Here is a 14,393-nt window from a genome sequence, read left to right on the forward strand (position 1 = left end):
CCATCCTTGGGTTTTGGGCTGTTGTTTTCTTCCCATTATGACATCTGTTCCTTCCTCTTACTCATATGGTTTTTGCTCCTTTGCTCTGAGTACAAACTTACGTTCTTTCAGTCACGTAACTCCCAGTGCTCTGATGCATTTCTTCCACGCATTCTATTCCTCCTCCATAAAAAGTGTCCAATTCTGAACTCTCCCATTCCCTATTGCCTGGGAATATGGAAGTACCAATTCCTCACTTCTGCCCAAGACAGAGAAATAGGCCAGCAAGAAATATATGCTGAAAGCGAAATCTCCCACGTCTGAGAAGATGAACAGCATTCACTACTGGTCCAGAACTTGCAGCCTCTTGGAAGCCACTGTTTAGCCAGTTAGGGCCATATACACTTCCTACAGTGGAACGGCATGAGATTGTCTCAAAGTTTTGATGCAAGTCTTTTTATCGTAACATTCCTCAAATTTTACAAAATTGAAACCATTTTCTAGGTAATATATTTCTGTGCGACTTCTCAACTTGGCAGAAGCACAGAGGAGTGACAGTCAGCTGGATTTCCTGGCTGCAGGTATAAACACTGACTTTGCCCCCCAAAGGAATAAACTGCTGCCAGCAACCCAAGAAAATTCACAGTTCTCCAGTGAACAGAAAATACTGCCAACAGTTATTTCTTTCTCCCTACCCTGGAGGAACTGAGCTGCTGCCAATTAACATAGCATTTTCCTACACTTTGCAATCCCTTTGAACTTTTTCAGGATTTTAAAGGAAACAGTTTTGTCTCTATGTAAATCTATTCAGTGCAAATCCTAGTCACAAAAAAGGACTGATAACCATAGCAGAAGCCCCTAGACAAGGGAATCTTGTTAGTTTACATCCATTACTTGAAAAATGTAGTATTTATAACTGATTTATACAAAAGCCAAGCAGAATCTAAGTGCAATGGAAAAGAAATCAGAGACTAAGAAATGAAGTGCACATGAGATAAACTACATTCAAAAATTTCATGGACAGGAGATCATATTGCTTTTCATGTTACTGCCCACATTACTACAAGCTGTCTTAAATGAACCATTATTTTCCAGTCAGACTATACTTATGTTATAATTTAAGTATTAATTCTGATGTTTTACCAGTCATTCCTTGAGCAATAGGATTAAATCTGACTATTTTTTCCTACCACATGAACATTCACATTGTTTAATGGCACAGAAACAATTCAGATGAGGGGCAAAGGGACAGAAGGCAAGCAACTTGAATATTGGTATGAGACTGCTGCAAAACGAAAAGCTTCTGTTCCCCAGTTTGATTTTCACCTGTCCATAAATACAGCAAGATACTTGCAGAATTCATCTCTCACTAGACAAAAATACCCTCTTGATTGCCTGAATAACTGCATTATCATCTTTAAAAAATTCTCATAGATGCCTTCTTTATGTAATATGTTAAAAACTCACAAAATCAGCTTCAAGTTTTCCCATTTCTTGTTTGTAGCTTCTCATTCGACTGCTGTACATTCCTCGGCTTTGAGGTGGGATCTCTCGAACTTCAAGTTCCATCTGCTCAAGCTAGCAAGTAAAAATAAAGAGACATGTAAATCAAAAGGGTAATTAAAGCAAGGATGAATTTACCTAAATTGTTCACAAATACAAAGAAATATTCCTTCTTTATCAAGAACGTTGTTTATTCTGCAATATATAAACAATTTATCAAAATCTTTACACAGCCTTAAGTCAACAAATGACAAAATTGATATTATTAACACTTAGAAGGAATTATTTGAGTCAAACATTTCTGGATTTCAATTCCAAATGCGATGAATACATTTTATTACAAGAAAATAGTAAAACTGAGGTTTTACTTCCTGCAAATTAACATAGCTCAAAAGAAAGCCTACCTCTATCTAGTTGTGTGGTTTGCAAAACCCTTGGAGGAAAAAGGTATTTTATTTGTTTTTATACACACACACACATATGTGTACATATGTACATGTATATGTGAATATATGTGTGTGTGTATATAGACATTTCAAGTTTTAGTTACCACCAGCCTCTATGTTTAATAAAATTGTTATTGTTTTTTCAAATACTGGTTACCCAGCAGAATTACAAAGCCTGAACTGACTGCCTACATCTACATCCCAAATCTGTATGTCAGTATATTAAATAGCTGAATATCAGGGTTTAATGACACTACTATTCAAGAACTTGTATACAGCTGAATGCGTTAAAATGCCAGAGATGATAGAGTATCTCTTTCAAAAGCTTCTTCCATTAATTCTTGCCATGTAGAATACTAAGTGGCCTGAAATGCAAGAATATGGCACAGAGGTACAGAAAATCAAAAGGAGTTATAAACCAGGGTTGAGCTGCCTGCTAATTACCTGCCCACTGGGTCATGGAGCCTCAACTACATGGTTCTGTCTGTTCGGGAATTCTGTTTTGCACAGCTGAAGAATCCCTTACCCACCTTTTAAAATCTTCCAACTTACTCTAAAAAAAAGAATACCTCTCCTTGGTTGCCGTAGGCACCTGAAACAATATTTACTCACCTCCTACTGATCTCAGCTGAGCAATATAGCATTGGAACAGAAATGCCTTTCAATTAGGGGCCCAAGCTACTGGATATGGGTCTTCACAAGGGACAGCTACAGTTTATTCCTATGTAGTTGCTTGCTTACACTTTGAAATTCCATCCTCATATCGTAAGAAAAGCATCTGAATTTAATCAATGGAATTACCAGATACTCAAAAGACATTCCGCTTGTTCTATTCTAATTATACAAAATTATATTCAATAATAAACTATAAAGCAGACTTTAATTAAATAATCAGTAATGAATTGAAACATACAAAGCAATTTCTAATTCTACCCAGTTCTTTGGCTCAGGCTTAACTTTCCAAAGGGGTATTATAAATTAAACCGATAGCTGGAGTTAATGGCTTATTTCTTATCAATTTCATCTCAAAATATTTGATCTCAAATGTTCTACAAACATAGAAAACATTCCTCTCATTATGTATATAATTATATGTGCAAGGTCAGGATATATTAATGAAGTCTCAATTCTTATCTATTATATAAAAATGAAACCATCTTCCAGTGAATACAGAAATTGCAGCAAGGATCAGACCACAGTCCATGAAATCCAAAATGCTCATTCTAAAGAGCCAGTATCAGAGAGTGAGATGTCCAAGGAACAATGATAAAGCATGCATATTTAGGTTGACCAAAGTTCAACATTTTTTTTTGTCATCATGAGACTAAACGCGTACATTTTGTGGTGGCTGGGCTTACAAATTTCCATGCAAAGTCATGCAGAAGATAGTGGTCCAAGGAGTTGCAAACCTAAATGCAACCTAATTTCAGGCATCTTCACTTTCAGGCCTCATATTATTGGTCATAAAACTGTATTTTTCATACACAAGCAAGAACAGAGCTAAATTCTACTAAAAATTAAAAATAACCTGGCACTTAAACCTCAAAACATCTGTAGAAGCTCTACATTTCTTCAGTAAACCTAAAGCTCAAAATTCTGTTACTGCTTATGTTCAAACTTGCCACCACTGTGGTGAAGCTGAGCATTTTGGCACCTAACTCTTGCCCAAATTCATAAATCATGCCCCATCTTTAAGGCTCTTCAGGTGTTTAACCCAGTAGGTTTGCTCCTAACACCACCCAGTACACTCCCAGCACCTAATACGGCATAAAGCAGAGCAGCCACTGGTATTTCCATTCAAAAATACAACAAAGTAAGGTAACACTGCTGATGTTGTCCATTGAGACTCCAAAATAAGTCTCCCCCTCCCACAGGAACTCTTCCACAAGGAAATTGCTCTGGAGAGTTGCTAGCGTGTAATGAAACCTGTAAGCTTTGCTATTTAATTCTGATTCTAAAGTTCTGGAACTAAAACAGAGATCTATATTAAAAAAAAAAAAAAAAGTGTCTGAATAAGAATAACCTAGCATTTGCAACAATAAATTTACATGCATTATTACAAAGCCAAGTGTCTAGATAAGAATAGCCTAGCATTTGCAACACAAGAATTTTGTGATGTGTCCCTCATAAAACATAAAGGCAAATAACGCATTTTTTTTCTTAAAAGCAAAATTTCACTCAAAAATGCTAATTCCAGCTCTTCTAGCACATGCTAGATTTTACACTCAAAGAATTTCCCTAAGGTTATTATAACAGTCACCTTTTTTAAAAACCTGGTAAAAATAAAATTCAGGTACTCCACAAGGGACGTAAAATGACAGGATTTCTCTCCAGAGATCTCTTACTCAACAGCTCTGGCTTGAAAAGGCAGCCTGGACGTCTGAAAAGTTTTGGTGTCAGTTCTGCACATAGATCAAATCAATTACACCAGTGACTTTACCCTAACAAAGCAGACAGTGTTTTGAAACAACCAATGGTTAGTCAATGTAAATAAATTATCTCTACAATAATATTTATAATATTTTTCTAATGAAAGTGTTATTTTCTAGCCAAGAAGGAAATAAAACACCACCAGCTAAACCCAGCTTTGACTACTCAAGACAATGAAGCAAACCAACATATGAAAACTATCAGTAGCAAGGAATTACGTTTATTTTTTTTTTCTACTGTAGCCTTTAGTTTAAAAGAGGATCTTTGTAATCAGTTTTGTTATTAGCAGGTTTGTTCAAATTGATTTTTAAAACCCAAGCCTTGACATTAATCACAAACATGTTAGGTAATCGCTTAAAGCCAATAATTGACTTAAGCACCTGCCTAGCAGAGTTAGCAACAAGATCTAAAACAAAAGCGTGAAAGAAAAGCCAGTACATTAAATGAAGATCATCATTAGGATAAAAGTACAGATACAGGATTTACTTTTTAATCTTAAAATAAATACAAGTTTAGATTATCTTCTTCTGACATAGGAAGAAAAGTAATGAGCCATTAACTCAATTTCTGCGCTTTCCAATCTTACTTTGAGTAGAAAACCAAATTTGAATTATTTTTCATCAGACCACCCATGCTACAATTTCCCTGTACTGCTATGCTTTTTTGCCATGTCAAGTTGTAGTGAAAAGGAAATGAAAAACATTTCTAGATTTTTTACTTTCTTTCAGCTGTTTGAATATGAAAGAGCCAAAAGGCCTTAATATATCTTCAGAACACCCTCATGAGATGGGACAGTACTTCTACTGTGTTTCTCACTGAGAATACCAAATCAGAAAGGTTAGGCACCTTGCCATCCTCACAGAGTAAACCTGCAGTGGAGTCATCCCAAGATCCAGCTTTCCTGGATGCTACTCCAATGCTCTGGTCTACAACAATTCTTAAACCAAAAGCACCAGATATGTGAACAAACACTCTAGAGACATTTTTCTTCCTATGCCTCTTTAAAAAGTGAATTTCAATATTACTGTTTAGTTAGTAACCAAATCATTTATTCAAGTTGCTCAATTATAAGAACTTTCAGGCTAGGAGAACTACTTTCCTTTCCCTATCCTAACAGTCAGATTACATTTTTGAAACTGGAGAGACCAAACTAATTTGCAAGCAATAAACAAAAGCAACTTCAGGCAAGGAACTATTTGCTATGCAGGAAAAAGTCAGTCTCAACTGTCACCAGCACCTTTGCTCAGTTAGGCCACATCTACAAAACTTTACTTTTATACTCCATCCAGATGGAGGACACAACAGGCTGTAATGGGAACAAATTACAAAAAAAAAAAAAAAAGTCACAACTCCTTAACATACATTGCTTTCTTCTGTCAGCGCAGAAGACTAACCACTGCTTGGTTAACATATATACTCTTCTCGGATCAGTAGCCCACACTACCATTGCCCCCTTGACCTCAGACAACTAAATATCTTTATGTCTCACTTGCTAAAAGAAAAAAAGATCTACTGCTCTACAAGACAATCAGACAGATTAAATCAAGCAGACGCATGGGTCCTACAAGAAAAAAAAAACCACGAACAGTCCAGGTGTGTAAATATTTAATTCAGTTCCTAAAGTAAAAGACGTAATCCACAACTCAAAGCCTGTAGCAGTCTGTAATATCTTACAGCAATAATGCAAACCTTAAATCACTTAACACAAGATTAACAAAGGATACACTCCTCTTGGGTATTTCCTATCTTCAAATAAGGACTATTTCAAAAATATTATTTCATTTTCTAATATATTATTGTTAAGCATTTTTAGGGCATCATGTGTGTTAAATGTTACCACTAATGATCCTATTACTTTTCCTGGGAATTTGCAGTTAACATATGAAAAGCCAAAACGTACCAGTTCCCTTGCTTCTTCGAGCTGTTTCTCAACATTTGCAACCATCTGCTTCTTGTCATCTGAAACAGAATTGTGAAAATACCAATGTAATTGTGCTCTTGCCATGAAAGAAAAATAGACCATTTCAAAAGCTTATATGTATCAGCTAAAACTGACTCAAGGGATTTATTCTGTGTGACATCATCACACACTGTGATACCCACGTTAGTAATAAAAAAAAAACCCAAACACAAAAAAAACCCAAGATTGGAGAACCCTTGAAGTCTTCTGCTTTGTTGTGCAGCATTTGCTAGTTAGGAAAGCAGTTACAGCCACTCCAGGTGTAGGAGTTATGCCTCAGCAGGCGCTTGCTAGGTGCGTACAAATGCATGAGAAGGCACATACTTAGTCAAATGGAAAAAAAATATGGTTTAAGAACAAAGGCTTATCCTATTTATTTGCAAAATGTGAGATGCACAAAACCAAGCATCCCACTTATAATGAATCCAGGTACTGAAGAGAAATGAGATTTCTATTCCCCTGCTCCTATGCTGGGACTAGAACCCTGTTTCTTCTTCTTCAACAGGAACAAAATGAAAAGCCACGGGAACTATAAGAAAAGCACTGTCTTCTAGTAACAATGTAAATTAGTAATAAAAGATGAAATTTTAAAAAATTAAAATAATTTATAAGCTATATGTAGCAATCATCATCTGCCAAGTTCCCCAACAAGTCTATATCCCAGCTTATAGTGGTTTAACCCCAGCCAGCGACTGAGCATCACACAGCCGCTTGCTCACTCCCCCCCTCTCCTGGTGGGATGGCAGAGAGAATTGGAAGAATAAAAGTGAGAAGAGGCATGGGCTGAGATAAGAACAGTTTAATAATTGAAATAAAATAAAATAGTAGTAGTAGTAATAATAATAAATAATAATAGAATATACAAAGCAAACAATGCACAATGTAATTGCTCACCACCTGCTGACCAATGCCCAGCCTGTCCCTGAGCAGCAGCCCCCCCAGCCAGCGCTCCCCTTATTTATATACTGAGCATGACATCATATGGTATGGGATATCCCTTTGGCAAGTTTGGGTCAGCTGTCCTGGCTGTGCCCCCTCCCAGCTTCTTGAGCATCTCCAGCCTTCTCAGTTGATAGAGCATGCAAAGCTGAAAAGTCCTTGGCTTAGTGTAAGCACTGCGGAGCAACAATTAAAACATCAGTTTTAATTATTCTCATACCAAATCCTAACTCTCATACTAAAACACAGCACTGTGCCAGCTGCTAGGAAGTAAATTAACTCTATCCCAGCCAAAACCAGGACACAGCTATAGAGAGCATGTCGACCTGCCTCTAACCATCCATTCTCGGGCAGAGAATCCAACATGAACTAAGAACTGAGATTCATCATCGCATCTGCCAAATATTCCAATTGCTTGACCACTTGGTTTGTCGCAGCCTGAAAGGCTTTCTGAGGAATATTCAGTCACTGGATAATAAAAAGTCCCCAATTTGCTTAACTACTGCAGGCGTTCAGGGGCTGCAATACTGCTGTTTGCACCACCTTGTGCCCCTGTCATGGCCACATCTTCCATCCTTCTGACTGTAAATCCACACATCGTCTCAATGAAGTTAACAACAAAACTCTGAACATAACAACCCTTTACACCACTGTTCATTTGAAACCAAGAGCATCATGAGACATCAGTGCTGGTGGGTTGCCTGAAGAAGCAGATAAAAAGTGAATTGCACAAAAGCATCTCCCGTCATTACTCCCCAGAGATCATGATGGATAAGTCTACGTTGGCACAAGAGACTTTATTGTGTGTCTTTAGACTTCACAGTTTTTTTTTTAGCCTGAATTCCTTTGCTTCTCTTCCACATGATCTCTTTGTATCCTAGAAATGACACATTAAAGACCAAAAGGGACTGATGATCTCCTTTTGATCTTCTGCATGCCACAAGAATTTCAAGAGGGACCCCCTTTATTAAATGTATGTAATTTAGCTTCTCACAGGCTGAAATGTTTTATTTTTGAGCAAACTTAGTGCCATAGGCAGGAATCAGGGGATGCTGAGGTAGCAACAAACTAGAATTTCTGCCATATAAAGTAAAACGTGCCCTTAACCTTCCTTAAAAGCAACAGAACCACTTGTGAAAGCACTATATTGCAAACATTTTTGGTGAAGCATCCCCAGCATCAGCAAGTCATGTTTCAGCTCAGCTCTCCCACAGTACCCTGCATCACATTTGCATGGGCCTCTCCATCCATCTCCTCATTTACCTAAGATACTCTACACTCTCATTTAAGGACATGTGAACATCATGATCTGTCCTTCTTCATTTACATACATTGGAGGTCTGCCCGCAGAAAGGATCAGGTTCAGGATCATCTTTCCACCTTTAAGATAAAGCAGAAATTTTTGCAAATGACCAGCTATGCAAGGACTAGAAAGCTGTCTTCTGAGGATGCAACAATATTGTCTGGCAAAACACAGCTAGAATAAAATCTTGAAGAATAATGAAGCTCTCTGAGTAAAGGGAACTCTGCCAGTGAGACAAGTGCGAAGTTAGAGCTCACCTCTAAATCCTCCCAGAGTTTCCCTTCTTACCCTTGAAAGAGGCCCAGAATTTCATCAAGTAATCCCCTCTACAAAGCTAAAGCTATGCAAAACCAGCATCTTGCAAATCTGGAACTCACACTACCACGTCTGGTGGATTCCACTCCAGCAGAAGATGTAGGAAATGCTCATTTCTGTGCAGCATTTTCAGTTCTCTGCTAGCAATGTCTGTCTTTAATTCCCCACCAGGTTCTCATGATGGCACACAAGCCAGAAAAGGAAATGGTTAGTGATTTATCTTCCTAACACAACTAAACTCAGAAGAAAAGAGAATCTGCCACTTGTTTGTCCGCACATTTCAATACTCCTACCCAGAATCCTTAAACACCTCTGTTCTTTCCTTCATTTGGAAGTGGGCAAGATGACAACGGACAAAAGGAAAAACATTGTAAGATATAAAACACACAAGAGCATTTTATTGGAGCTGAAATAAAATTTTAAAATATAGCAGCAGAAAACAAATGTACTATAGAAATTTCAGTATTTCCCTGAGTTTTACTGGATTACAATTTCCACAGACATTAAGTAACATGAAATTTAGGGACATAAAGTGGAGTTTGGGGGAAGATACTTCATGCTGTACAAATTCTGTCTGTACTTGTGATTACAAGAACTACCTAGCACTCCACTGACCAGTAAGATCTTACCTACCCACAGACATATTAAGGTACGGACCTTTGGTTGGGAAAATGCATTAGTACACAAGGAGGTCTGGCTGAAACTGTTCCCGTAAACCATCTTCATTGGTTTAGTTAATTAAACTTTAACCCAGCTCCAGAGTTACATTTTAACATCATCCCAGATTTATCAATACATAATCAGCCAGCTGGTGACCAAAGGAACTGCTGGGAGCGAGGCCTACTGACAACAGGCCTTTGCTGTTCCTTCAAATACAGATGTGTCAGCAGGCACATGGCAACATCCCAGCACCGCAGCTTTGGAGCAATATCCTCACAGATTTCCAGGAAAGCAGCTGAACTTGTTGCAACTGCTGATCCTCTAGGGAACACAACACCACATAGTCCCCAGAGCAAGAAGGGGTGGCAGGATCCAGCAGAGTCACTTTGGTAAGGACAAGCAAGTGTACCAAAGTGTAAGTATCACCCACTTGGTTTCGCTTTCCTCTCTTCCTCTACCTGCATCCATGTAAAATCCTGGTGGGAGTATGCTGCCTGGAGCCACTTGCCTGCAGGACTCCTAATACCTCTAGACCTGCTATTGATATCAGCAACAGAAGCATTCACAACACACTGTCAATCAGAAAGCACATGCTGGAATGGTTTTCAAATAATTTACTTTCACTTTTACTGCTGTGGTTAACCTGAAGTAACAACTTATCTCACAGTCAGAATCCCCACAGAAAGGAGGCCACGATATCCACAGGATGACTCGCTCAGAGACTGCAGATGAGGTCAGAGGGAGTTACTCAGAGTAGGATAAGCTTGCCACTAATCTAGTAGATCAGGACAAACAAGTTGTGATCCAACTAAAGATCCTCATATTGCTAACCGTGACACAACTGTGTCTCTAGTTTTCAATCTGTCTACTTCATCTTTTCCTTAAATACACTCCCATCATATGAAATAATGAAAAGGGGGGTTGTAACTTTTTTCTTATTTCTGAATTGATCATATCCTTTAAAGAAAATAAAAAACAATGCTCCATCAAATATATCTAAATTTAGGATAGAATTTTTGTCTCCACATTGCCAGACAGAACGTCCTGAAGAAAATATTGCACATAGGTTGTATAATTTAACTGGACAAATTGACAAAATACGGATAAAGATTGGAAAGAAAAGTAGTTTTTTCCTCTGGGTAAGGACCGAAAACACAGAAATCTGTTCTGTGTTTGTACACAAGGTTGTATCACTTTCTTAAAATAAACAAGCTTTTACTACATTTTCTTCAGTTCTTTCAGCTTTGCCCTTGCATTAGTCATTGTTTTGTCTCCCAAAATACAGCACTTACAGAGAGGCAGAAATCTCCCTACAAGTGTAGAAAGACAACACAGCACCAGTTCGATCTCATGACCAATAAAGAGATTAAAAGAAAATCTGGACCAAGACCGAGTAGTCTCATTGCTCATGGAATTGCTTCTTTTTATTAGTATGTGCTGAGGAAGAGACTGAGTAACAAAGGGCTTCAGTTCATAGACCACTTGCAGATTTTGCTACGCTGGCTGAGGCGGTTTACCTGTTCACCACTGCCAGAAGTTACTGTCCAGCAGCAGAGACAAATGGAACAATACATGCATTTCTCTCTTTGGGTTATAAAACCGGGCTCAAGAGGCACAACATAATGAGCCAGACCTGAAATGGAGACAGTAAATTCCAGTACAGGGGTACAACAGAAGATTAAAGGTGGGACTTTCTTCAGCTAAATCTGTTAGAGACTGATATACAGTGCTTTGACTGCCCAGTAGAAAATACAGGTATCGAGTTATCAGAAGAATGACAGCACTCAAGTCTAAAACCACCACAACCCAGAGGCTTCTGTGCTGGGAGAAGGCTAAGTATCACCATTTGTGCCGATAAAACTCTCAGATCAGGCAATCAAAATATATATAAACTTTTGGTCAAATCACAAGACAGATATTTCTCTGGAACACCGAGGAACACATCAGCCAATGATCTTCGTTCTTCAAAGACCTGCAGCAGCATCGCAGAAAATCTATTTAAAAGCCACTTCTCTGCTTAGAACACTTTCTTTAACTCTCCAGATGATGCTTTCCTCAACAGAAGACATTTCTTCCCAAGATGTTCTATTGTCCCTGCTGCTTATTGTTTCTGTAGTATCAGAGTGCCTTTGTTACATTTCTTGCTGAACTATTTATGCATTTGTTGACAATAGGATTGTTTGTTGAGCCACCATCCTCCTAGAACACAAAACAGCATCAAGTCCTAACAACACCAAATGCAGGAACGTTGCAAAAACAATGAACCAGTATTTCTCCAATTCAACTGAACGCGAATCTTACAGCAGGTCCATCTGGGGCAGCAGAACGAAATAAACCAGTCACTAGCCTTCAGGAGATCTCTCTCTGTATTATGCAGAAGTAGCACAAGTCCTTACACCTTCCGTCCTGCTTCTTCCAGCGTGGAGGAAGAAGGCCATCAGCAATCTCTCTCAAATCACTGCTGCTGAAAACTGCCACCTCACGTGCATCTCTCCTCAGGTCCCCCTCCCACCTCATAATCCTCTTTTTGAGGCTCTCCCAGACATCTCCACAAGAACTAACTGGAACTTCTGGTGATGAAGAAGCAAAGATCTTGCAAATATTCCTATTGAGAAACAAGGGAAAAATGTGTATTTAAAATATTTCTGATCAAAGTGTTCAGCATAGTCAGAGATTCTTTTTTTTTCCAGGTGGTCAAATGCCTCTATTAACCAAGATTGCAATTTGTTTTGAAGTCACGTGATTTTTTTGCTGATGAAAGACAGAATAGCTCTGAAAATTGAAGCAACGCACTCACTCATAAATGTACAACGCAAGAAGTAGCTATAATGCAAGCCAATCCAAACCATGTACGACCAGCCTCAAATCCTAACATGGAAAAGCCACCTCTTAAAAAAAAAGAAATAAAAAAAAATTAACCATTGTCTTATCTGGAAGCCATTTAGCCCAGTACTACCCTCCTGGTCCTGCAGGGAGCATGTATTCTTTCTCCTCTGAGAGGATGGCAAATTCTAAATAAACCTCCTAGCAGCCATGTAAAAGAATCATGATGTCAAAGCCTGCTGCTTCTAGACTATGTCACTGTTTAAGACAATTCTCTTTAAACATCTCCTATTTAAGCTCCAAAGTCTCCCTAAGTGAATAAGGGAGACTGATTCAAGGAGAGGATTATGGAAATCCACTACTACTACTATTACTAAGCAGAATATTCTTCCTACTATTGAACAAGGCACTGATGACTTCCAAAATCTATACAATTAGGAAATTAAATCTCTATTCTTCTTCCATAAATCAGTGTAGCACTACTGACTTTCAGAAGAGGAGCCAGTAGTGTATTTATGATGTCTCCCTGTTCCTCTGTTTAAAAGCGAACAAGCCTTTGTGAGGCAGTGGGAAATACTGCCTTGATCAGGTATTGTAGCGAAGAATTCACTGCATCCCCTCAGTAAATTGTTCCAGTGGCCATTTACAGGTTAAATATAATTTCTGAGCAGACTAAATTACACCAGTTCGAAATTTCAATCACAGGAACTCTTTGGATCTCTCCCTTCTTCATTTTGTAAGTCTCCGTTACAAAATAGAAAAAGCTTTCTACCTCATAAGTACCTGCAGATTGTGACTGAATTAATCCCTCGTGTCCTTTTTGTTAAGCTCAACAGCAAAATAGCTTTGTTAAGCTGATGAAAAGGCACAGTTTCGTGTCTTTAATTATGCCTGTGATTGGTCACTGAACCCCAGTTTATCAGAAGACTTTCTAACTTGCTAGGATTAGAATTGGCCATAACCTTCCAGAATCAGACAGATTTTTACTCAAAATCCCTATTTATTAATTTCAGGTGTATTTTGGACCTCTGAATTAATGTTGCACCAAGATCCCACGTTTTAATTGACCACCTACCTCAAATCCTGTTTAGTCACTACTTCATCACTTCATGATGCATTTCCCACTCTAAAAGTAGGACATTATCTTTGGTCCTGGATGCGTATTTTTTCCTTTAGTCATATGCAAAAGTACACCATTAGTGTGTATTTATTCCCTCCTTATATGTTATCCACACCTACGGCTTAAGTGTCCTAAAGCTTTGGGAAATGCGCATAGGAAGCAGAAATATTTAATGACCTGGAAACAGATGGAGCATTAAGCTGAGCTACAAGAGGGACAGACAAGAAATCCACTATTTTCAGCCTCCCCCTGTCTTGTACTAGGAGCCCTACGTCAGGGCACCGATTCGTATGCGCTAGAAGATTGAGCTGGACTGGCTAAAGAGATTATCACTTTCAGCTTTCTACCCTAACACTCTTCCAAGCCATGATTGTCTCTACTGCAGGGATACGTCATGGATCAGACCATGAACGCTGCAGACTACTGACAAACGCATGAAAGTAAATGAACACTGATTTCTTTGGATCTGCTCCTACGTGCGAGTCGCTACAGTCACTTATCCAAATCAAATGTTTTAACAGCAGGCAGCAAAAATACAGATTTGAGTTAAGTCACGCACAAACCCTGTCTAAGCCACGTGAAAAAGACTTGATGTCCATTACTGATGTTGTGGCACGATCACAATAAAAAGCGTTCAGTAGCAATGGTGGTACGGGAAACATCCACCCTGCTCTGCCTGCCCCCTGCTCTGCTCAGCCCTCCGGCTGCGCTGCCCCAAACTTTGCGTGGGCCCGCAGCAAGTCGGGAGGGAAGGGCTGATCGCGACAGGCGACCAGCACACCGGATTCTATCGGGTTGCGCTTAACACGCTTCATGAGACAACTCGCTGCTGGAACAGCCGTGCACCCGGCGCAGGGAGGCGAATCCTGACTCTGCTGTGTGAGGAGCAAGAGAACACATTCGGGTGACGGGACA

The 14,393-nt window shown here is 38.9% G+C and overlaps 2 protein-coding genes across 2 annotated transcripts in view; one reads left to right on the forward strand and one right to left on the reverse strand.

The window, feature by feature from the left end:
* Window positions 1–12,561, reverse strand: part of VTI1A (vesicle transport through interaction with t-SNAREs 1A) — a 274,540-nt gene extending 261,979 nt beyond the window's left edge. Inside the window, exons 1-3 of the mRNA XM_009643452.2 lie at window positions 12,557–12,561; window positions 6,259–6,317; window positions 1,447–1,557 (exon numbers count right to left, since the gene is read on the reverse strand). Coding sequence (XP_009641747.1) covers window positions 1,447–1,557; window positions 6,259–6,303 — 156 coding nt within the window. The 5' untranslated portion in view covers window positions 6,304–6,317; window positions 12,557–12,561. The remainder of the gene's footprint in view (window positions 1–1,446; window positions 1,558–6,258; window positions 6,318–12,556) is intronic.
* Window positions 6,590–14,393, forward strand: part of ZDHHC6 (zinc finger DHHC-type palmitoyltransferase 6) — a 19,569-nt gene continuing 11,765 nt past the window's right edge. The window contains exon 1 of the mRNA XM_035898970.1: window positions 6,590–6,612. Coding sequence (XP_035754863.1) covers window positions 6,590–6,612 — 23 coding nt within the window. The remainder of the gene's footprint in view (window positions 6,613–14,393) is intronic.

Source organism: Egretta garzetta, unplaced genomic scaffold, assembly GCF_000687185.1.
Source record: "Egretta garzetta isolate BGI_Z169 unplaced genomic scaffold, ASM68718v1 scaffold8, whole genome shotgun sequence".
Taxonomy (NCBI): domain Eukaryota; kingdom Metazoa; phylum Chordata; class Aves; order Pelecaniformes; family Ardeidae; genus Egretta; species Egretta garzetta.